This window comes from Nelumbo nucifera, chromosome 1 (genome assembly GCF_055504915.1).
Source record: "Nelumbo nucifera cultivar China Antique chromosome 1, China Antique-T2T, whole genome shotgun sequence".
NCBI classification, from domain to species: domain Eukaryota; kingdom Viridiplantae; phylum Streptophyta; class Magnoliopsida; order Proteales; family Nelumbonaceae; genus Nelumbo; species Nelumbo nucifera.
The window spans coordinates 175,663,067-175,687,119 of NC_142649.1; the positions used below are offsets into that span (position 1 = coordinate 175,663,067).

The 24,053-nt window shown below is 40.4% G+C and overlaps 2 protein-coding genes across 12 annotated transcripts in view; one reads left to right on the plus strand and one right to left on the minus strand.

Annotated features, from left to right (window-relative positions):
• The window catches only part of LOC104596311 (scramblase-like protein), a 39,513-nt gene extending 26,441 nt beyond the window's left edge, over positions 1 to 13,072 (plus strand). For all 4 annotated transcript variants that reach the window (XM_010257383.3, XM_088895339.1, XM_010257382.3 and 1 more), the window contains one exon: positions 12,766 to 13,072. In XM_010257383.3, coding sequence (XP_010255685.1) covers positions 12,766 to 12,796 — 31 coding nt within the window. In that variant the 3' untranslated portion in view covers positions 12,797 to 13,072. The remainder of the gene's footprint in view (positions 1 to 12,765) is intronic.
• Positions 13,073 to 18,856: 5,784 nt separating this feature from the next.
• LOC104587298 (DNA (cytosine-5)-methyltransferase 1-like) overlaps positions 18,857 to 24,053 on the minus strand; it is a 145,433-nt gene continuing 140,236 nt past the window's right edge. Inside the window, exons 23-27 of one of the 8 annotated variants that reach the window (XR_016080697.1) lie at positions 20,551 to 21,165; positions 20,006 to 20,083; positions 19,639 to 19,852; positions 19,488 to 19,564; positions 18,857 to 19,388 (exon numbers count right to left, since the gene is read on the minus strand). Coding sequence is in view for 5 of the 8 variants with exons in the window: in XM_088895341.1 (XP_088751467.1) it covers positions 19,311 to 19,388; positions 19,488 to 19,564; positions 19,639 to 19,852; positions 20,006 to 20,083 (447 nt within the window). In the remaining 3 variants the exon portion in view is untranslated. Of the gene's footprint in view, positions 19,389 to 19,487; positions 19,565 to 19,638; positions 19,853 to 19,999; positions 20,131 to 20,550; positions 21,166 to 24,053 lie in introns of those variants that run through there. The other 7 variants (XM_088895341.1, XM_088895342.1, XR_016080695.1 and 4 more) reach the window with 7 other exon arrangements.

Genomic DNA, 24,053 nt, shown 5'->3' on the forward strand with positions numbered 1-24,053 from the left:
CAGTCTTTAAATGGAATCCAACATCCAACTCCAAGGATTTATTTGTCGAAGATGGTGTGGTGGTGCGTGTAATAGGCTTGCCATTTCATCTATGGAAACAAGAAGTAGCAGAGTCTAGCAGTATTGTGTGGAGGAATCTTGAAAGGAGCTTTCTGGGGTGATCTTTATTCAGTAGCAATCCTACTAAGTGGTGTGAAGCCAGAAGACATTCCACGAAAGGTAGAGGTACGAACAGAGGGGAGTTTTGTCTCTGTGTGGCTAGCTTCCTCCATTGAAGCAGGGCTGTGGAAGGAGGCTCGTATGGTAGGAGGGGAGAAGGAGGAAGAAGAAGCATTACGTGGACTTGTGAGATTGGTTAATTCAAATGGGAAGGAATGTTTCACTAAAAAGGGCCAACAAATTCTGGGAAGCCAAAAAGCTTTGGGGCAGATGGAAGGTCAAACCTGTAGAAAGCAAGAAAAGGCTATGACAAATGGCAGATCTTTTGCGCAGGTGGTGTCAGGGGAAATAGACAAAAATTTACCAGTGTCTAAAGGGAGAGGGCTGAACCAGCAACCTCAGACAGGGAGGGTTGCTGGTTCGACCATTAAAACAGGGGTGCGTGATTTGAGTAGAAATCTGCTGAATTAAAAAAATATGAAAAAAAGTAGTTTCTTGAAGAGAGAAGGAGAAGAAGAGAAGAAGGGAAGTTGAAAGAAAAGAGAGCAATAATTCTGGCCGCCCCCTTCACTTATTATTTATACTAAAATAATAGAACAGTACAAAGACAACTATGCTCTTATAGGGCGGCAAAACATAAAACATCATATATAACACTCAAAAAAACATAATAAAATTTGGACTCACATAACTACTGTGGTCCCCACCTCCTATCTAACAACTAACATAAACATCTACTCAGAAAAACATCTACTCAGCCTCTGCACTTGACCTTGCCACAACCGCTTGCTTCTTGCTCTTCCAGGAGATCAAGTTTCCACCTACAAAGGTGCACATTCCTGATGTAGACCTCCTGTCATCTAAGCATCCTGCCCAGTCTGCATCTGTATAGGATTCTAGCTTCAGATTCCCATGATTTGAGAAAAGAATACCTCTGCCAGGGTGTTTCTTCAGATATGCAAGTATTCTCTCAATAGCTTCCTAGTGCTGAACCCGAGGTGCATGCATGTACTGACTCACAACACTGATAGCATAAGAAATATCTGGTCGTGTCATACAAATACAACAATCGGCCCACCATTCTTTGATATCTCCCCACATCCTTTACCAACTCACCATCCACACCATTAATTTTGTGATTTGGATCAATAGGAGTGTCTGCTGGTTTGGTCCCCAGCTTCCCAGTCTCTCGTAGTAGGTCAAGTACATACTTTCTCTGTGAAATGAAGATCCCATGTTTGGATCTTGCAACTTCAATCCCTAAGAAGTATTTGAGCTCATCAAGATCTTTGATCTCAAATTCTTGCTGCAATGATTTTTTGAGATCATCAATCTCCTCTAGATTTCTTGTCACCACTATATCATCCACATACACAATCAGAATTGACACCAAAGCATCTCTCCTCTTCACAAAGAGGGTGTGATCAGACTGTGTCTGTGTGTATCCAAAACGGATGAGTGCCCCTCTGAACCTGTCAAACCAAGCCCTAGGTGACTGTTTCAGTCCATACAGAGATTTTTTGAGTCTGCACACCTTTCCTTTACCAACATTTTCATAAAAGCCTACTGGAATGTTCATATATACCTCCTCCTGTAAGTCATCATTGAGGAAAGCATTTTTGACATCAAGCTGGAACAAGGGCCATGAATAGGTGGCTGCTAGAGATAAAAGAATACGAACTGAACTCATCTTAGCTACTGGTGCAAAGGTTTCCAGATAATCAACACCATAGGTCTGAGTATACCCTTTTGCTACCAACCTTGCCTTGTACCTCTCTATCTTGCCATCGGCCTTATACTTCACTATGAATACCCATCGACATCTGATTGTCTCCTTGTCTGGGGGAAGATCAACTATTTCCCAAGTTTGGTTTTTGACCAAAGCATCCATCTCATCTTGCATGGCTGTTTTCCACTCAGGTTTGGAGAGAGCCTCAGTAACATTCCTGGGTATAGACACAAAATCCAGGGAAGAAAGAAAAGCACGGTAGGAGGGTGATAAGGCATTGTAGGAAAGATGGTGTGAAATGCAGTGGGCTATACACTTTCTCTTCCCCTTACGAAGTGCAATGGGAAGATCAAGGTCAGTGGGATCAGCTGCAACAATGGTGTTAGGGACAGAAACATTATCATCAGAAAACATAATAGGCTCAAGAGGAATACCTGGAGCTGTATCTGCTGAATTTGGAGTTTCAGAAGGACTGACAGAGAGTGGTGGGTCGAGGATGTGTGGAGTCAACCATCATCTGCCGGCGGCGCTGATATTGCTGTGAGGCTGCCCGTAGTGGCTCAGGTAATGAAACTAGAGGTGCTGGCTGAACTGATGGTGCAGGTGGTGGCTAAACTGATGGTGCAGGTGCTAGCTGAACCGATGGAGGCACCACAGAAACAGGAAGAGGAACAAATTGTGAGTTCTCCCCAAAACTCTCCCCCTGAGGACCACTTGAGAAGAAGAATGTGGATTCAAAAAAGGTAACATCCATAGTGACAAATCTGCTCCTCGACATTGGGTCATAACAGCAAAACCCCTTTTGGTTCTGAGTATACCCAAGAAAAACACATTTCTTGGCCTTAGGATCGAATTTCTTGCGATGAGGGCCAAGAATGTGAACAAAAGAAACACAACTAAAAACCCTCAGAGGTATATGAAATATCTCTCCATCTGGAAAAAGGAGGCAAAATGGCACCTTAAACCCCAAAGTCCGTGAAGGAACACGATTAATCACGTGTACGGCTGTAAGGACTGCATCTCCTCAGAACTGCACAGGGACTGAAGCACGCACCATAAGACTCCTTGCCACCTCCACAATGTGTCTATTTTTCCTCTCAGCAACTCCATTCTGTTGCGGTGTATATGCACAACTGTTATGATGAACTACACCATATTCTAAGAGATATGTGGTTAGATCCTTCTCAAAGTACTCTCTGGCATTATTTGATCTAAAAACCTTAGTTCCCACTCCAAATTGTGTGAGAACCATCTGATGGAATTGTCATACTAAGTTAGGAACCTCATTACGTGATCTCATCAAATATATCCAAGAATGTCGTGTATAATCATCCATAAACAAGAGAAAGTAACAGAATCCTCCCATGGAAGGGATTTGATATGGCCCTCATACATCAATGTGAACAATATTAAAAGCAAAAGTACTTCTTTTATTACTTGGTTTAAAAGACTGCCTACAATGCTTTCCTAACTAACAACTCTCACACTCCAAAGTAGATAATTGAACAGACTCAAACAACTTTGGGAAAAGACATTTCAAAGAATTAAAAGAAAGATGTCCCAAGTGATTGTGCCAAAGCATAATCTGGTTTACTGACTCTGACCAACTACTACTGCTACTGCTAACCTGATGGCCCTGATGTCTCGGAATCTCATTCAGAAGGTAGACTCCATTCACCTCATGACCACTCTCAATCATCTTCTTTGACTCCATATCCTGCAAAACACAATTACTAGGAAGAAAGGTCACAGAACAGTTCAAATTTTTTGTCAAAGAACTAACAGACAGTAGGTTGGTATGAAGTCTAGGGACATGTAAAACAGAGGACAAAGTTATATCATTGGTCACTCTAACTGTTCCCTTCCCAGCAATAGGCATATGTGAACCATCTGCTGTAGAGACTCTGTCTCTACCAGAGCACAATTGATAGGAACTGAAAATGGTAGGGGCATTAGTCATATGCTCAGATGCTCCTGAGTCTATAATCCAGGGAGGTCCCTCCTTACCTGAAGTGGATGCAAGATTCGTAGTTGCATATGGACTACCTGTATGTGCAAAGGAAGTGGTGTAGTTGGCTCCTGCATGCGACTGTCCATCTGGAAGGCTAGGGCTGGGTGAATCTTTCTTACTTATAAGCTGTCCAAACCTCTCCAATTCTGTTCTCACTGCTGCTACTGCAATGGATTCCCAATCAGTTTGGGAGAGAGGGGCTGAAGAGTCTCCTGTAGTGGCTACATTTGCATTTCCCTTCTTGTTTCTTATCCAAGCAGGCATAAGATTTGGATGAAGCTTCCAACAAGTGTCCCTAGTATGCTTAGGTTTCTTGCAATAATCACACACCAAGTCCTTCTTATCTTCCCTTCTAGTCTCACTACTTCCCCTGTCTCCATTCGACTTAGGTTTTGTTGTACCAACCATAGCCGACTGGTCAATCCCAGGCTGTCTCAGCATTACATTCCTCCTACTCTCCTCTCCAGAGACAAAAGCATAGGCCTGAGAGAGTGTCACACCCTCCCTAGAAAGAATATGCTGCCTAGCAATGTTAAATTCAGGGTTCAGCCCTGCCAAGAACTCAAAAACCCTATTCCTCTCTACCAGTTTGTGATAAGTTGCTGCATCATTTACACTTTCCCATACTACAGTTTCTAAGTGATTTATTTCTTGCCATAGGGTTTTCAGCATGGAGAAATACACAACAAGAGGTTTTTCTCCCTGTTTCATACTTATAACCTGATTTCTTAACTGATAGGCTCTGGCTTCATTTTGCTTCTGAGAGTAGGTTTCAGTCACTCCATCCCAAATCTCCTTAGCAGTATTAGCCCATAGGAAATTTTTGGCAATATGTGGTAACATAGAATTACACAGCCAAGACATTACCATGTAATTCTCTTGCACCCATCGGGAAGAGTCGCATTAGGTTTCTTCTCCTCCCTAGTGAGATACCCTAATTTTCCACGGGCACTAATAGTCATCTTAGCTGATTGTGCCCACTCCAAATAATTTGTGCCATCAAGTTTTACTGTAGTAATGATCCCAGACCCAAAAATATCACTACTACCTCCAACACCCAGTCCCATAGTACCGGTAGATTTCATCTCGGTATTCCAACTCTCCATCTTACTTCAAACAGTTCAACAATAAGAAAAAAATAGATTGGAGACCTTCAAAAAACAATTTAATACCACACACACAGAAACCAACCCTTCCAGAAGAAGAAAACCCTAGCTGGAGGGAAATCTCTCTCCTTCCCACGCCTCCCAACAGAGAAAAAAGTGAATCGATCACTCCGGGAGGCCTAGAAAATTTCAGAAACTAAATCGCCCTCTTTAGAAAAAAACAAAAGAAAACTAACAATACCTGGGCGCCCAAGATTAGATAAAAAACAAAGAGTCCAACTTTTCTGAGACTCTTCCCCGTACTCCAGTTCTTCCTGATTTTGATGCCGAACAGTAGATCACCTTCCTGATGTCTAGATCCCACCAAAAACTCCAAGAACTGGGCAATCTATAGCAGATCGATCAGCCCTTTACTTCTTCATGCAATCGGCTGATCTAGGGCTACATGAGAATGCTTCAAGAAACCCTAGTCGATGCTCTGATACCAAGTAGAAATCTGCTGAATTAAAAAATATGAAAGAAAGTAGTTTCTTGAAGAGAGAAAGAGAGAAGGAGAAGAAGAGAAGAAGGGAAGTTGAAAGAAAAGAGAGCAATAATTCTGGCCGCCCCCTTCACTTATTATTTATACTAAAATAATAGAATAGTACAAAGACAACTATGCCCTTATAGGGCGGCAAAACATAAAACAACATATATAACACTTAAAAAACATAATAAAATTTGGACTCACATAACTACTGTGGTCCCCACCTCCTATCTAACAACTAGCATAAACATCTACTCAGAAAAACATCATAAAACTAATTAATCTTCAACAATTTGTTAAGAGGTCACGTGGGAGGAAAAGACTTAGAAAATGGGCCCAATCGAGTGGATCTCTTTTCTGGTGGGCCGGAGAAGGCAACTCAAGTAAAGGCTTTAAAGCTGGGTTCTTATATTACAAGCTTTGAGCCCAAGGCCCATTACAAGACAGATGGGCCAAGGGACCCTTTAAGTAAGCACGTGACTGGGAGGAGGGATGAGCTGATAGACGAGATTAAGTGTCTATCTTCTTCTACCCCGAATCCCTCCTTTCGATCGAACAGTTCAGGCGCAAAATCTCAAGACTCTCAGTCTCAAGGCTTTCTACAGTGGGTCCCATCCAACCTGGCGAACCATCTCTCACCAGATAGGCACAACCCGAGATACCTGAAGCCTAGTGATTTGAACAGAACAGGGTTTGAAGATTGGTTGAGTGAACAAAACAACAATGACGATTCTGATAGAGACGAAACTTTAAGTTTGGGAAGCCTGTCTCCGAAAAGTAACAATGATTTACTTGAAATAGAAAGTTTGCATACAGAGCTGTTGTTTTTAGAGGAAGAGATTGAAGAGGCAGGTGGCGGGAAGACTAGAAATGGTGAAGAAAATGGTCCTAAAGCTGTGAAAACTCCTCTTCCCTTCGTCGAGGGAGCTGACCCTGAGTCTAATGAATTACAGGATGTTGGTGGAGAGGGACAAGAATCGGCCGTGAGGATGTATTCCAGTGTCGGAAACACAGAGAAAGGTTTTCCAAGTGGGTAGGTCGTCAAGAAGTGATTCTTTCACTATGTCTACTTCACAACTTTGTCCAAAAAGGGGAAAGGCCTTAAAACCATTTGTCGCCTGTCAGCAACTCAATTCCAGTGATTCTAGTCCTACCCCCGTCCTAATAGGTTTGGGTGTCAATTCTTTTTTAGGTACTGACTTGTCTACTATGCCTGTAACAGATATCCAGCTTTCCATCCAGGAGGTTCTGATGCAAGAGAGAGGGTGATAGTGGAAGGAGGAGAGAGGGTGATGGAAGGAAGTAGTAAGGGGGAGGCGGACAGAATTTGGGAGTTGATTTGTACAATGATGGAGAAACTAAAAAAAAGGAAGGATTCTTAGAGAGATGTTGTAGCCAAAATAAGTGTGAGCAGGGTAAAATTCTTCCTCAAACATTGGCTGGAAAGGATGGAGAAAAGAAAAAGGATGATTGTTGTATTAGGAAGGGGGGGGGGAGGGAACAAAGAAGAAAAAAAGATCTGAAGTGGAAAGGCTAATCTCAGACATTGAGGGGGATTTAGAATTTAGTGGTAGAGGGGATAGGAGGAAGGGCCTAAAATGAGGAGATTATGGCCTTTTCATGGGTTTTTTTTGCTATTTTGTCTCGATGAAAATTATTAGCTAGAATGTAAGAGGGTTAGGGAGTGCAAGAAAGAGAAGGGTGATCAAAGACCTACTCCGAAGGGAAAAACCCGATATTGTGCTGTTACAAGAATCCAATATGGTGGAATTAGATGGGAGATGGGTGAGGAGTTTTTGGAGGTCTAGAGGTTTAGGTTGGAGCTTGTCTCCTTCTTGGGGAGCCTTGGGGGGGATTGTAACACTGTGGAGGGAGGATGTGGTGGAAGTAGTGGAAGAATTGATAGGTAGATTCTCAGTTTCCATTAAGTGTAAGAATGTAGAGAATGGGTGTGTATGGGTCTTAACCAATGTTTATGGCCCTAATTCCTATAGAGAGAGGAATGAGATGTGGGAGGAATTATATGCAATCAAGGGGCTATGGGATGGCCCTTGGTGCCTGGGCGGGGATTTTAATGTCATTAGATTCTCTGATGAAACCAGTAATCCCCAACAGGTAATTACAACAAGCATGAGGAAATTTAATGGTTTTATTGAAGAATGTGAACTGAAGGAAATACCTCTGCTGCAAGCCAGTTACACATGGTCCAACCTTCAGGAAACCCCTTTGTGTTCGAAGTTGGACAGGTTCTTATTTAACCTTGCCTGGGAGAATAGTTTGGAAAACTTGGTTGCTAGAGCGTTACCTAGGGTCACCTCCGATCACTGTCCTATCCAAATAGGTACTAAGTTTTTTTCTATAGGACCCAAACCTTTTAGATTTGAAAATATGTGGCTTATCCATCCAGATTTTGTGAAAAAAGTGAAGGAATGGTGGGGTGCGGAGGAGAGGGGGGTAAGATGGAAGGGGATCAAGTTTCATAAGAAATTAAAAAGGTTGAGAGCCAAAATAAAAGAGTGGAATAGAGATCATTTTGGTAGAATTAAGGAGCAAAGATTGTGCCTAATCTCTCGAATAGAAAACTTGGATGTAAAGGAATCTCAAAATGGGTTGACCGAGGAGGACAAAGTGTTAAGGAGACAATTGAAAAAGGATTTGGAAGAGGTGTTACTGAGGGAAGAAATCAGTTGGAGACAAAAAGCTAGACACAAGTGGATTAAGGAAGGCGATGGGAACACTAGATTTTTCCATGATTTGGCAAATGGAAGACGAAGAAAGAATCTTGTGACCAAGCTAGAGATAGGAGAGGAGGTGATTACCAACCAGGATGACAGCCAGAAAATTTGTGGACCACTTCAAATCGATTTATAGAAGACCTTTGAGTGAGAGAGCAGTCGTGGATGGGGTGGAATGGCCAAGAATTGATGACGAAGTGGCAAGGTGGCTGGAAAGGGATTTCGAGGAAGAAAAGATTAAGAAAGTTGTCTTTCTAATGGATAGATCCAAGGCTCCAGGACCAGATGACTTTACAATGGGTTTTTATCAAGACTATTGGGAGGTGTTGAAAGAGGATTTAGTTGAAGTCTTTAAGGAATTTGCAGGCAATCACATTATAAGCCCTGGAATTAATGCCACCTTTTTGGCCTTGATACCTAAGAAGAATGATGGCAACCACCCAAAAGATTATAGGCCTATTAGTCTGGTGACAAGCATCTATAAAATTCTGGCTAAAGTGCTCTCGTTGAGGATCAAAACAGTCCTCCCTTCTATCATTAGTGAAACCCAGGGGGCTTTCATTCAAGGGCGACAAATAACAGATCAGATCTTAATTGCGAATGAGTGTGTGGAGGAAATGAAAAGGTCTAGTAAGAGAGGTTTCATTTGTAAATTGGATCTTGAAAAGGCTTATGATTTGGTGGACTGGAAGTTTCTATTAGAGGTTATGCGAAACTGTGGATTTGGGGACAAGTGGTGTAGTTGGATTTTTGGGTGTATCAGTACTTGTCACTACTCTATTCTGGTAAATGGTATGGTGAGGGACTTTTTTCCAGCTTGCAGGGGTGTCAGGCAAGGGGATCCACTCACCCTTCCTTTTTACCTTAGTAGCTGATGTGATTAGTAGGATCATTACTGAGGCTGACAGTGAAGATGCCATTAGGGGTTGGAGAATAGGGAGACACCAAGTCCCCGTCACCCACCTTCAGTTTGCAGATGATGTAATGATCTTTTGTGAAGGAGGTTTTAGCGAAAAGGTAGCAAACCTAAAGGAGCTAATCAAAGGTTTTGAAAGTATTTCTAATTTGAGAATAAATTTGGAAAAGAGCTGCATAGCGGGTCTAAATTTGGAGGTAAGGGAGGTCGAGGCTATTGCAGAATGTCTTGAGTGTTCCACCTCTGCTTGGCCTATGTCATACTTAGGGCTTCCTTTAGGGGCAAATCCTAGGGAGAGTAGATTTTGGACCCCGGTGATAGAAAAGTTTGAGAAGAGATTAGCCTCATGGAAGAGGAATTGTCTCTTTAGGAGGGAGAATTACCCTAATATGACCTACCTTGGCTAACTTACCTACCTATTTTTTGTCTGTTTTTAGGATACCAGTTAGGGAAGCTAGGAAACTGGAGAAGTTGATGAAAGATTTCTTATGGGATCCAGGACAAGAAAAAAAGGATCACTTGGTTAATTGGGAAATTGTGTGCAGAAGTAAAGAAGAAGGGGGTTTGGGACTTGGGAGGGTAACTAGAAAAAATCAAGCTCTGTTAGGGAAATGGTTGTGGCGATGGCCATTGGAAAGAGAGAGATTGTGGCATGAGGTGGTGGGAAGCATTCATGGGAGGTCAGAGAATGGATGGGATGCTGGTGTATCAAGGCAAGCTAACCTAGCAGCACCTTGGAAGGCCATTCACAACACCCTTCCTCAATTCCTCAATTTTATCAGGTATGAAGTTTATTCTGGCAACACTGTTCATTTTTGGGAGGATATTTGAGTAGGAGACACACCTTTAAAGGATCTGTTCCTTTCGCTATTTTCTGTTTCTTTGTACAAAAAAGAAGTGGTCTCAAAATTTGTTTCACCTTTGGGAACACCCTTAGATCCTACTTGGGATTTTGGGTTTCGTAGAGGACTTAGGGATGATGAAATTGAATCACTTTCTGTTTTGCTTGGTTGTCTTAATCAGGTTTGTTTGGATCCCTCCAAGCCAGATAAGAGGGTATGGACTCCTGGACCCAATGGAACCTTCACTTGTGCTTCATTCTTCAAGTCCATCTCTCAACTTTCTACTCACCAACCCTTTCCGTCAAAAGAAATTTGGTGCAGGCCAGTTCCCCAAAAAATTATGGTGTTTTGTTGGGAAGTATTCCATGGAAAAGTAAACACTCTAGATAACCTACAAAAGAGAAGACCTTTCCTCTATATTTCTCCTAATTGGTGTATCCTCTGTAGAGCTCACGGTGAGGATTGTTACCACCTATTAATATCTTGTCCCTTTTCTGCAGACCTTTGGGCTTGGCTACTTTCGTTGTTTGGGAGTAGTTGGAGTCTACCAGTAAAAGTTCACATGCTCTTCAACCATTCTACCTTTTATTGGCTTTCAACAATAGGGAGAATTATGTGGAGATGTGCTCGTGCTGCCTTGATTTGAACTCTTTGGGAAGAAAGGAATATTAGAATTTTTCAAGAGAAGGAAAGGAGCAGTCAGGAATTGAAAGACTGTGTGTTAAATAGGGCAATACCTTGGCTGAAGACCTTGGAAATCTTTCATCAATTCTCCTTTAATGACCTTTGGAGAAATTGGTCAGCAGTAGCGAGGTGTTCATCTCTAAAGGACAAATCAATTACAAGCTGGTCTCCTCCATCCGAAGGCTCATTGAAGTTGAACTTTGATGGAAGTAGCATGGGTAATCCAGGATTATCCGGAATGGGGGGTGTTTTGAGAAACGAGAAGGGAGAGATTTTGTTGCTCTACTCAGGTCCCTTGGGAATTGGGGACTCCATCAGGGCAGAACTTTTAGCTGCTGTACAAGGGGTGCAATTTGCAAACCAGATGGGGGTACAACACCTAACAATCAAGGGGGATTCCAAAGTGGTGGTGGGTTGGTTGAAAAATCCTGAAGAGGCTATGTGGCGTTACAAGAATGAAATGAAGAAATTTAGTTGGTTGACAAGGAATATGTTGGTCACTGTACAGTGGGTGGGGAGATCAGCAAATACTTTGTCAGATGTGTTAGCTAAGCAAGGGGTAAATAGGGAAGAATTGTTTTGGGCTCAGTTGTGATTCTTGCTTTTCTTTCCTAGGTTACTTGTAAGATTCAAGGAGGGGCTGCAGCTCGCGCCTCTCCCTGGGATGTTGTATGAACTCACTCTAAATCTGCCTCTGAATTAATAAATTTATTACCATTCATCAAAATTTTAGACTACTGGGTTCCTTCAGTTTCTGACATCTTGGCCCCACTCCATCTTGCTAACTTTTGGGTTGCAGTATATGACCAGATGACCTTCCATTGTATTGTGGGCCCACATTCTGGCTGCAATTATGGCTGTAGGTAATACCTTGGGTGGCTTCATCTGGGTTTACTATAAGGCACTTGAATGACAGCAACTCACACAAGGGGATTTGTACGAGGTACTAAGTACGCTGGAGTTAGAAATAAGAAATTGGATACACTTTGATTGTGGTGTCAGGGTAACACCAAGGGGTGTATATATATATATATATATATATATATATATATATATATATATATATATTGGCAACACCCTCTAAATGTGTGGCCAAGTTGAAAGGGGAATATTGGTTTGAGACCAGGCCACACAGGTAGGGTTCCACAGTGGGAGACGGTGGTTAATGAGGATAAAGAGGAATTTGGTAATCAGTTTTGTGGTTCCAAACAGCTTGTTTGCTGCATGGTGGGCCTATGGGGAAGTGGGAGTTTAGGGATGACCATATTGAGAATATTTTGGGGTTACAGTCAAGAAAAGTGGGATAGGGGACTATTCCATAAGTCGCACCACAAATTTAAATTTCTATTCTCAAAATGGGAATTTGTTTTGCGGCAATATGGTTAATCTGTACACTCAGGTTCATTAAATGGCAAGGATCCAACTCACATTCTAGGTTGTCCTGAATCAGATTTGTTGCAAAGATGAGATAGAACTTGGATATTTTGATCTTGTTGGAGGCCCATGAATTGAGTTGTTGATTGAATAATGAGCTATCTAGATCTCTGAATCAGGATATTAGGGGATCTTATTTCTTGTTATTGATAAAAAAAAAAAAAACACTTGGGGGATCTTATGGTAAGGTGGATGGTGCCTTGGTAAGCATGAGTCCAAAAGATAAATGCATCTCTATTGAGGAAGGTGGATTCTCTTCCCCTTATTCACAGCTGGGGTCAGCTTAGGGGAATTTGGCAAGAAGATATTTATAAAGCAGGTCATAATCAGGATGAGGAAGAGGTTTGGGGGGGGGGATTTGGATGTCTAAATTCAATACTTAGGGTAATTATAAAAAAAATTCAATACTTAGGGCTGCCAACAGGGCCCTCCCTGCATGATGCGTTAGATTGCCCAGCAATGCATCCAGCACCAATACTGTTAGAAGGAGCCTGTGTGAAGTGTGAACAAACATGTCATGCAGAGGGAGCATGTTCTGGTTTTCTTCTGGTTTATCAATTAAAGAGTACTAATTTTCTTGATAAAATTGTTGAAACATCATATGGTTCTTTTTGTCTTTACAGGGGAATCCCTTTCATTGCTGTCGAAGAGTAGGATTCTGGGACAGGCCTCTTCTGGAAGACATCCCTTTTACTAATAGGTGATTTTTATTATTTGTGCGGTTGTATCAGGAATCTACCATTGCTTTGCAACTTGTGATTTCCTTGATGATATAGCAATCTTCTTTTCTTCAATTTAGAGACATACTCGTATGTTGTAACTGCCATTGTAAATGCATTGTATCAGCCATTTCCAGACTAACACTAGTGTTTTTTCTCTGATTTTTGGTTTAATTGTCAAGGGTTTAAACAAACCCGTCGTTCTGGTAAACTGGCGAACTGGCATTAATTAATAAATAGGGTAAATTTCTTAAACTACCCTTATGGTTTTGCTAATTGATTAGTGTCCTTACTGTTTGAAAATTGACTGTCACTATCTTTACTGTTTCTAACAATTGTCTAGCTCTACCCTTACGTTAACTTTCCGTCAAAGACCGTTTTCACGTACCTTCATGTATTTGACATAATACCCAAAGTACCCTCTGCATTCTCGTCCATCAGATCAAATCGGCGCTTGGACAGGCAATATGAAAGGAGCAGATTTCTAAAGTAGAGAGGAGGGAGAGGGCAGCAGAGAACTCAGTCGGCCTGCGCATGCTCCGCCGTTCGGTAGTTGCAGCTGCCTTCCTTTACGGCAGAGATCTCCGTCACAGGTGCAACTGCCTTTTCTGTTCCTCTCAAGTCTCCCGTTCGGTAGAGATTGGATGCAAGGAGAGAACCGGAGACCGTCAGACATCTCCAGAAAAAAATGGTGAGATTTCAGACAAAGGTTCAAAGGGTCTGGGTTTTATAGGGAGACCGAGATTTCTTTGAAACCCACCCCACAAATCTTTAAGACCCTCTGCATTCTCGTCCATCAACCCAAATTGACCTCTACCCAGTTTCTTTCCGAGCATGTAATGAGCTTTAATATATTTGAAAGGCTTTTCCAAGATCGTATTTTGCTTATGAACAAGGGAATGAGAAGGCTTTACAGACGTGGCGGCCAGCAGCTGAGGCTGGTGCCTTTCGAGTAGTGGGTGGGTCTGCTAGGTAGGAATTTTGGGCTGCGCATGAACGACAGGCTCTTGTCTTCTCCGTTGATGCCTAACAACATTGACTCCTGATCTATGCCCGTTAACATCTGGCTCCGGCACCTAATAACATTCGCTCATGAACGACAGACCCTCTGCATTCTCGTCCATCAAACCAAACGGTGCTCGGACAAGCAATCTGAAAGGATCAGATTGAGAAGGAGGGGGAGGGCGGCAGAGATCTCCGCCCGCCTGTGCATGCTCCGCCTTCGGTAGTTGCAGCGATGTCATTGTTGGTGATGGTGATGGTGATGGCCGCATCGATGGATGGCGCTCCCTCCCTCTTTCGATGTGGCCATCTATTAGTTGAAATGGTCGCTGGCCATTTCCAATATTCCCCTTTCCCCTTCATCTCGTTGACGACTATTTCCAAACTGCTCTTATCCCCTGTTCCCTGGTTACGAAGGCAATCCTATTATCACCCCATCTTCTCATATTTGTTTTCTCTGTCTTTTTGGTTTCGTTCTTAGTCTGAAGTAATGAGCTTATTTTTATTTGATCGTTTGCTTCATTTAATGGCTGCTGTTAAATGATCTTTTTATTAAGTACTGTTAAATGAGCTTCTCGATTACATGGTAGACTTGATAATTCAGCATAAATAAGAGAAGAAACGAAAAAATCAACAAAGAGAATTATAGACCTTTAAGGGCTTGAATTTGGGTTGCTGAACGTGTGTGTTTGTAACTAATGGAGAGTAAATGTTTTATTTTGAAAATATGAAAAGAATAAAGGGTAAAATAGTCTTTTTTGTCTTTCTGTTAAGTAATGGAGAGTAATTGTGATAGTTTAAGAAATTTACCCTAATAAACATTGGTGCTTGAAATGAAACAATGCCCGCCACTTCTATTTCCATTTTCTTAAAAAGATCGATAAGAACTAAATTTTGCCAAATTGTTTAACTATGATTTGTTAACAGCTTGACCTGGTTGGACCATTTCTAGTTACAAATTTGAATAGTCTACTGAAGTTTATGCGTATAGAACAAAGGAACAGAATGGGCATTAATAAAAGAGGCATACCAGTACAACATATTTTTTTTTGTTAGCAAGTGCAACGTAATAACTCAACCAGTTCGGCATGTCGGTCAAGCCATTGGGCTTGAGTATTGATGGATTCTTGCCATTTAATGTTTCCCTCCAGATCTGGTTCTATCGTTCCAGTCTTCCAGATTTTCAGGTTGATAAAGAATTTGGAATCAGGACCGAAAGCATGAAACCTAATGTGTTGCATGAACAAAAGCATGAAAGCTATCCATGAGGCTTTGGAAGTGTGACAAGAACAAAAGAACGAGCAAATGTGAATCCAGAGCAATCCCTTGTTCTATAGGCGAGTAAAGAACTCGGATTCTATTCTTTCTTTTTAGCTTGTGACTCACGCTTGAATTCTCTCATAAATTAAAACAACCATGTAACAGAGCATACCACTCCTACAATAAACTATTTTCCTTCTCAAACCAATCTTTCCATCACCCTAGACATGGTACCCGAAACCAACAATCCCAAAAAGCCTGGCCTTTCACATGATAGTGAGAACCAGGGCGGTGTCATTGAGATGATCTCTGAATTGACACACCGAGTCATTGATCTTCAACACTTAAATAGACCTGGGTCCAGCCGCCATGTTCTTGATGAGGATGAACATGGTGCAAGTATCATCACCCTCGCGGGAAGCAACCTTGGAGCGTCCATGAATCAGACGTTGATAAGATGTCTGAACCAACCGACGAGGTATCAATAGGTGAAGGCGAGGCCATGGTTACTTACCCGAACAATAATTTCCAAGCCATTAATAACTCAATCATGCTAGTTGGGAGTTACAGCTCCAATGATCCGGGTGTTCACATGGACATGTCGGAACAGATTGAGCCTCAGGGTCAGCAGGGGCATAGGAAGGAGAGGAAGTATGGAAGGAAGGGAAAGAAAAAAGAAAGGGGAACTTTGATAAAAAGCAGCGAGAAAGTGGCATGAGAATTGCTGAGGAATGGTGAGTAGAATCCTTACGTATGCGTGTTTCTGAGCATGTTTTTATGTTTGTGTGGTGTGTTCTGTGTTGTGTGATACACAATAATTTTACATGAATAAATGCACTAACATCTGTTTATTAATACTTTTGAAAGATAACAAACTTAGTCGTGTTGCCTAAATCATTGTTTTTCGGCAAATATTTAGCTAGGTTATGTATTGCGGTTTCCATGCAAAACAATATTTTCTTTAGATTCATGGCAAGTAAAGTTTTTAAGGATGTTTTCCCTGTTTGAGGTCGTTGTGAGTACATGGGATTTTAGCTTTAAGGTGAAGCCGAATGATTTAGGCATCACTATGAATGTTGTAAGATAAAATTATTGAGCTGTGACGGCATCCGACCAACTGACATGTTAGCGACGGCATGCAGAGCTAATGGATCATCAGGGAAAATACAAATTAATCGTATTTTTCTTTTTCTAGAAGACAAGGAATCTCTGTCACTGTAAACAATCTGCTTTTTGAGGAATGGATTTCAAGATGTGAGCTTGGTGGTCACTTAAAAATCCAGTTTCTATGATTAGGGCTGTAATTCGATCGGATTCAGCAAAATTCGAATCTCATCAATTATTGAAAACTTGTATTGATCAGATTTGAAGGTATTGGATTCGAATTTGAATTCTAACAGATTTGGATTTAATCCGATATCACTTTAATTTTTAAAATACAAAAGTATAAAATTTAATTACTTTTCAATTTTTATATATAATAAATTAGTGTACTGAATTATTATATATAAATTCATATATAATATAATGTATAAAAATATTTTTACTATTTTAAATACAATTATATAAAATTTCTATATTAAAATCAATTAATATTATAATATAATTAGATTCGGATTTTAATTGGATCGGAGTCAAATTTAAATCTGATCCGATTATTAATCGGATGAAAATTGTAACATCCAAATCCGATCTAATTACATAAACACGTCATTCGAATTCAAGATAATTGGATGGGGTTGCGGATTTTTGAGTATCATTGACAGGCCTATCTATGATCTCCTTAGAGGGGAACTTGATCAACATTTTGGTGTGATACCCTAGACAAAACCATCCCAGAAAAGGAAGCGTTTTTCTATCTGATTTCTGTCTCAGTGGTTCAACAGTTCAGGATGAAAGGATCGACCCATGACATCATATAGGGTGTTCAGAAGATGTTATATTTTATAGTTCTAATGTTGCATTAATATGGTATAGTTAATAAATGGATAAATTACTAAAACCTCTATTTAAGTCAAGTAGACCCCCTTTGTTAAAATCCTTTAACAAGAGGCATGAATATGTCCAAAACAGACATGTAGTTACTTTGACCAAAGTGTTTATTTTCCAAATTTTTCTCTTTATATTGATTGATACTAAGCCCTTTCAATCTCTTTTCCAAAATTGATTTATTTTCCAAATTTGCCCTTCATATCAATTGCTCAAAGGTAAAACTATAACTTTAAACTCTTTCTGTTATTCATAAAGTTTGTATTGCTTTTATTGTAGAAACCAACCTCAATGGTAATTGCATGGGTATTTTAGACATTTCTATATCTCTTGCTAAAGGATTTTAATAAAGAGAGTCACATTGCAACTATGTCAGAAAATTCAGGGGAGGTGTTTGCAATTACCAAACTTAAGAGGTTTCAACAATGGTGACTTCAGGGGAGGTTCAGCAATTTACCCTTCATAAATAAATTAATAATGGCTAACTTAGGACTGAGAGAATAGAGATAGATAGGCCACAAATTTGAAGAGAGAGAGAGAGAGCAAAAGGGAAAAATTCCAGCTTTATCATTAAATTTAGAAAACATAGTAGAAAACAACGTTTTAAAAAACGACCCGGAAACAGAACTGTTCTGGCCATCGGTTTCCAAGTCAATGGTTCAACCATCCGGTCCGAATGGACGAACCGTTCTGACAAATAAATTAAAAAAATAATTTAAAATTAAAAAATGGTCACAAACCGTTGAACGGGTCAACGGTTCGATCGTCTGGGTCAATGGTTTATTGACTTTTTCAACATTTTTTTGACCAAAATCGAGTTTTAGGTAAAACAAAACTGGTTGCCTAGACGGTTCCCAGGCTGAACGGTGGTTCAAAAACCTTGGTAGAAAGTTGTGTACCATTGACTATTTGCCACTTCTACTTGCAACTTTTTAGGTTGGTCAAAACAAATTATATGAGAATATACTTTTTTTCTACCACAAATGCTTTGAGTTATCAATACAACATTGCTGACTCAAAAAAAAAAAAAATGCAACATTGGGTGAGGCTGTTCACAAAATAGTAAAAACCAACCAAATTGACCAAACTGGCCCGACTCAACCCAATTTGGTCAGTTCTCGAAATAATTCTGTCATTTTCAATTTGAAAAATAGTAAAATCCAACAGTTCGGTTCAGTTATGGGCTAATGTATTATAAACCAAACAAAAACCGGTCCGACTGACTACCTTTTACATCTATCTGTTGTATTAGTGGGACAAAGGGAAATGTAGCTTTGTTGTTATTTTTTAATTTAGACTCTTTTTATGATCTAACTTATTTTATATTTAAGTTTTGTCAGCCCGCCAACATTCTCTCTTTTTATTCTTTTCTCCCACTTTCAATTAAAAAAAAAACAAAAAGACGAAACTCAAAACTCCAAGTCCTGCTACCTAGGGTTTACATACTAAAGTGAAAAGTGTGACCATGGATGGTTTGACATTTGATAATAAAATACATAATGATACAACCGAAAAAAGTTCAAAAATGATTTAACGGTTTTACTTTTTTATGGATTGGTTTCAGTTGACTAAATAATCAAACCGACAGTGTTGGTTCGATTGAAAAAAAGTTAGTGAAATGAAACCAAATCGACCCATGTATAGCCCTAACATTGGGTATCATTGCAAAACATCAAATTTGGTATTTCTGTTACAAATGCCAATGTCTATATTTTTCTAGCGGAATTTGTCATATGCTGCGATGTAACAAAATAATTTCTCAAAAATTTGAATTGGCCAATACAAAACATTACAAGTAAAAACACAACCCTAATCTCTAAAAAAAGTATTTAAAGGACAGTTGCAGTTAAGTACCCTGCTTTATGCTAATAATACTGTCCTCCCTTGCTTTTTCTAACATCATTACATATACACCCCTTCCGTTAAATTGGACTGACAGAAGCAGCAAAATTACAAAACTACCCAATGTTCACCTTTTGAATGGTAAATTGGGTTCCAAAATTGCCCTTATTAGATTGACAATATTGCGTAGATTGTATTAAATTATCTACATTATTATTATTTCTCTGAAAAAATGTGGGTCCTTCATTCTTTATGGGTTTTCTTATGTCTTGATCAATACATGTATTTGCTGTCATTTGGAATTAAGAGATCTCGATCGCCTATCATCTGTTCGGATGATCAAATTCAGCCTGCTGTTAAGGCTTCTGGGTTTCCAGAAATGATTCACCTTCTGGCTTCTGCAGATCTGCTATGTACTTGGCAATTCGATATTTCTGAAATCCACATGAAAAAGGTTTGACTCAGATCTCAGAAAACTAAATAAAAACTGATATTTATACAACACCTAAGTTCTGTATTTTGCAATGGAAAACCTGCAAATGGCTTTTCACATGGAAGTTGGTTAATCCTTCAGAATCCATCAACTTCCGGATCCTTTTTGGAGTAGCTTCTGCATTCACCCAACAAATAAATGTCAACTACTTTCTACATTCTTGACCTCAAATATGATCTCAAAATACTTACTTTCAGCACCCCCAAGGCGATTCACAGATTCAACAAATCGCTTGTGAAGATCTGGAGTCCATCTAATCCGTGTTTTACTTGAGGTTTCTGTTTCAGATGTAACAGTACTACCAGAAGCAACAGAAACACCTCTAGGTCTCAGAGACCGTTTCTCTGGCTGAACATGTAAACTTGGTTGTGCAAGTGGAAGAGACGTGACTGGGTTGTAACCAACCTGCGTAAAGAAGACGAATGCAATCAGAGCCAAATGATACTTAACAAGGCAATTGTTTCTTATTGGCCCATTAAAAATACAAAGTTTCTTACCAATAACAAAAAATATACATTATGATAAGACAAAAAAAAAAGAAAAAAAGAAAAAACTCACTCTATGATTCTGATTTCTCTCGTAAGGAATTGAGGGGTTCCTGCTGTCAAAAGTGGCATCTTCACCCACCAACTTAGGCTGCAGAAGTGGATGAAGTTCAATCCCAGGCAAATTTGTATATGAATCTGAAGCTAATAATTTAGTGTGAGATACTGGCATAAATTCACAAATGCACAGGCCTTTAATTATTCCAAAGCTAGATAGAGATGACAAATTTTGGAAAACGAGAAGGAAAAAAGTTGTAGTTGCTTTACTTCCACAAAACTGCATCTTTTTATGAAGGTAGTGGAATTATAAAAACAAACAGATGGGCATTCACTCTCATCCAGTAATCGCATGCTCTAGAATACAGTATAGCGATTAAGATATAAAAATCCAAATTCGAAAGATAGATAAATAACTACAAACTTGGAAAACTGAACTTTTCTAGTGACGGTATTTAAAATTAACGAGAATCTTATGATGGGTATTCATTATTTTATTCTGACAAGAGGAGCAAGAAACAAATGTATTAAATTAAGAATTCAACAGAGAAGTGTGGTTACCGCTGCATTTCTATCTGTTCCTTTCTGATTTTTACATCTTTGACGTCTGGAACCAGTGTGAAGTTGGGACTGCTTGGGAATCTCCGACCTACTACCATTTTTCAGGATACAAGGAGAAGGGGAATTTCCCCTCTAAGTGGTACTTGCAATCTTGCCAAAGATGTTATTCTCAAGGAGGGCCTGAATCAAATATGCTGTAGCGTCCAGATTGGGATAGGAAAAGATCGATTCCTTTGTGGGTTTCGACATATGATACGTATTTCAGTATTGAGTGTTGAGGGGGACAAAAGAATAATGAGGTGAGAGTGGGAGCCTCACAAGTCAAAACGGCATGAATTTTTGTCTGAGAACCCTAAACCTAAAAGTGTTTAAGCCCTAGCTCTCAAATGTCTTGTGCAGCAACTCGTTCAGATTGTGAAGGCGGTTTCAGGCTTTCTGAGTCTCACCATCATCCAATAGGAATTAGGGTTTAGGAGTACGTGACGGTATCACCCTGATGGGAAGGATGGTGAAACGCTGAACCTTTATCTAAGTCCGATTGGTGGTCCCCTGGTGTCTGCTTGATGGCAAGAGCCGATTGAAGTATGCTATATCGTTATATATTAAGTCAACTAGCTGTTGGCCAAAAAAACAGTCAACTAGCTTAAAATATGAATGGTCAAAAAGACAGTTCATACAAAGAAAATAAAGAAAGAGAGGATGAGAAATTTCTATAATTATCTTGTTGGAATTCGGGCATGATATTGGATAAGAGAGGGAGGGATGTAGATGCAAAGAATCAGAAAGTCACTCTATGCAGCGTATTAATGTAAAGCTTAACGTTTACATTGAAGAGGAGGATGACATCGGCAGCTTCGGTTAACATAATGTTGAGATAACAGAAGGGATGTAGATGCAACGATGTCGTAAGAAGAGTTCAAATCAGCCCCCCACAACGTCCCACAGCACATTCTGCGTGTATTGAGAATATCTCCCAATGATGACATTATCATTTTTGGTATTATCATCGGGAGATGTTTCTAATACACAGCGAAAATGTGCTATGGGATGTTGTAGGGGGCAATCTTGTGGGGGGCTGATTTGATCTCAAGAAGGAAAGGACAGTGCAATTAACATAAAGGGTACTGAACCACCTGGGTCTGCGGTTTTTTTGACTAAATCTACATTCTTTTTTGAAAAAGCAAACTGGACAATAAATGAAACCGATAATGTGACCAGTTTCCGGGTCAAGCAGTTGAACCACCCACGTCAAGGACGTTTTTAAAACCTTGAGGACAGGCGATGGCACACATTTTTAGCTAGCTGTTGGGCATATGAAGAAATAGATTATAACCAATATACTAGGGGTATGTAAATATCATACAAAAATTCTCCGTCAATTAAGAAAAGAGAAGATGCCAACTAGCTTGTTGTAGCAAAGGCTTAAAATCGAATCCTTCCTTCAAAGGTTTTGGGGGGGGGGGGGTGTAATGGGTTTGGAAAGGCTATACCCCCTATAACTAAAATAAAGTCCAAGTCCGGGTTTATTACACCCCTCCTGTGGAACTCCTCAAAAACCGAACTAAGATCATTCTCCAAAATATCCCAACAATCCTGGTAAAAGGCCATTGTGAACCCATTTGGACCCGGAGCTTTTGTCCTATCCATAGAGAATATTGCTTCCTTTACCTCCTCCATATCAAACATTTTTTCTAACCACTCTCTCTTCTCTGCACTTAGAATCGGCCTATCCAAATCCTCAAACCACACTCTCATTCATAGGCCTTCTAAAAATAGATTTGAAGTGGTTTACTAGAGCCTCTGCAATTTCAGCTGGGTGGGACAAAACTGCTCCATCAACTTCCAAATCAGAGATGAAATTCTTCTTTCTCCTTCCATTTGCCACTGAATGGAAAAACCTTGTATTTCTGTCTCCCTCCTTTAGCCACTTACACCTGGATTTTTGCCTCCAACTGATTTCCTCCTTAACCAAGTTGTCCTCCATCAGCTTCCTCAAAGTCCATCTCAACTTCCTTTCTTCCTCTCCAAAAGAGCCTCTCTCTTCCTTAAGGTCCAAATCCTCGATTTGCTCCACCAGAACTTGTTTTCTCTCTTCTAATCTTCCAAACTCCAGCCTATTCCACTCCTTTAATTGTGATTTTAAGTATTGGAGTTTCTTGTGGAACCTCATTCCCTCCCAATCAACTACTGGATTAGCTTGCTCCCACCACTCTCTGATCTTCTCAATGAAACCCGGATGGGTCAACCACATATTTTCAAACTTGAAAGGGGTAGGCCCTACCCCTCTTATTTCCTCCTTGACCAACACTATAGGCCAGTGGTCTGAAGTAAGTCTAGGGAGAGCCCTAGAAGTAATATTGCCCCAATGTTCCTCCCAATCTGTTGAGAACAAAAATCTGTCCAACTTAGAGCAAATTGGCCTTGATTGAAGGTTGGACCAAGTGAAGTTATTATTTAGGAGAGGAAGTTCTTTGAGTTCAAAAGAGTCCACAAATTGGTTGAACTTCCTCATACTTGTTGTCACTCTCTGTCTGGGGTTGTTGGTTTCCTCCGTAAATCTCACTACATTAAAATCCCCTCCCACACACCAAGGTCCATCCCAGAGGCCTCTGATGTCACTCAATTCTTCCCATAATTTCTCCCTCTGCCTATAGTCATTGGGGCCATACACATTTGTTAGTACCCATTCATATCCATCATCCACCTGTCTGAACTTTAGGGAGACAGAATGATCTCCAATTAGCTCCTCCACACCGAAGAGTATCTCTTCTTTCCACAGGGTCACAATCCCTCCTGAGGAACCCCACTAAGGAGCAACAACCCACTTTATACCCCTAGAGCTCCACACACTCCTTGCCCATCTACAATCAAAATCCATTCTTTTGGACTCCTGAATCATTACCACATCCGGATTAAACTTCTTAATTACTTCTTTAATTGTTGCTCTCTTCCTAATGCTGCCCAACCCCCTCACATTCCAACTTAGGATTCTCATTAAAAACTCTTGGCCTTAACCCTAGCTCCTCCAAGATCTATTTAGACCATTTTCTTCTAATCCCTTTCACTTCAAACTTCTTGTCCCCCTCAATATCTTTTTTTAACCTCTCCACTTCACCCAGCCTTCTAAACTTCAACTTGCTGTCCTCTTTTTTTTGCATGTAGGCTTTTAGATCATTCGGGTTCTTCAGCTTGCACCCCAACTTTTTCACAAACTCTGCAACTGACTCTTCCCCATTAGTTTCCTCTTTTTCTAAAGATGGACTCTCCTCACTCCTAGGAAACTTCTTGTTCCTTCTTACATTACCTCCAACTACAGCCCTTTTCGTCCCCTCCAGGCTCCCTCTCTGCAATTCCTTCCTTTCCACTTCACCCAAAAGGCTTTCTAAGATTTCCCATATTATTGTCTCTTTGCAAGTTTCCTCACCCACTTCCCCCCCTTGTAGACGTACTGTGGCTTTCAGACCAAGGGCTTCCGACTCTTGGTTGGGAAGAGAATCTAGAAC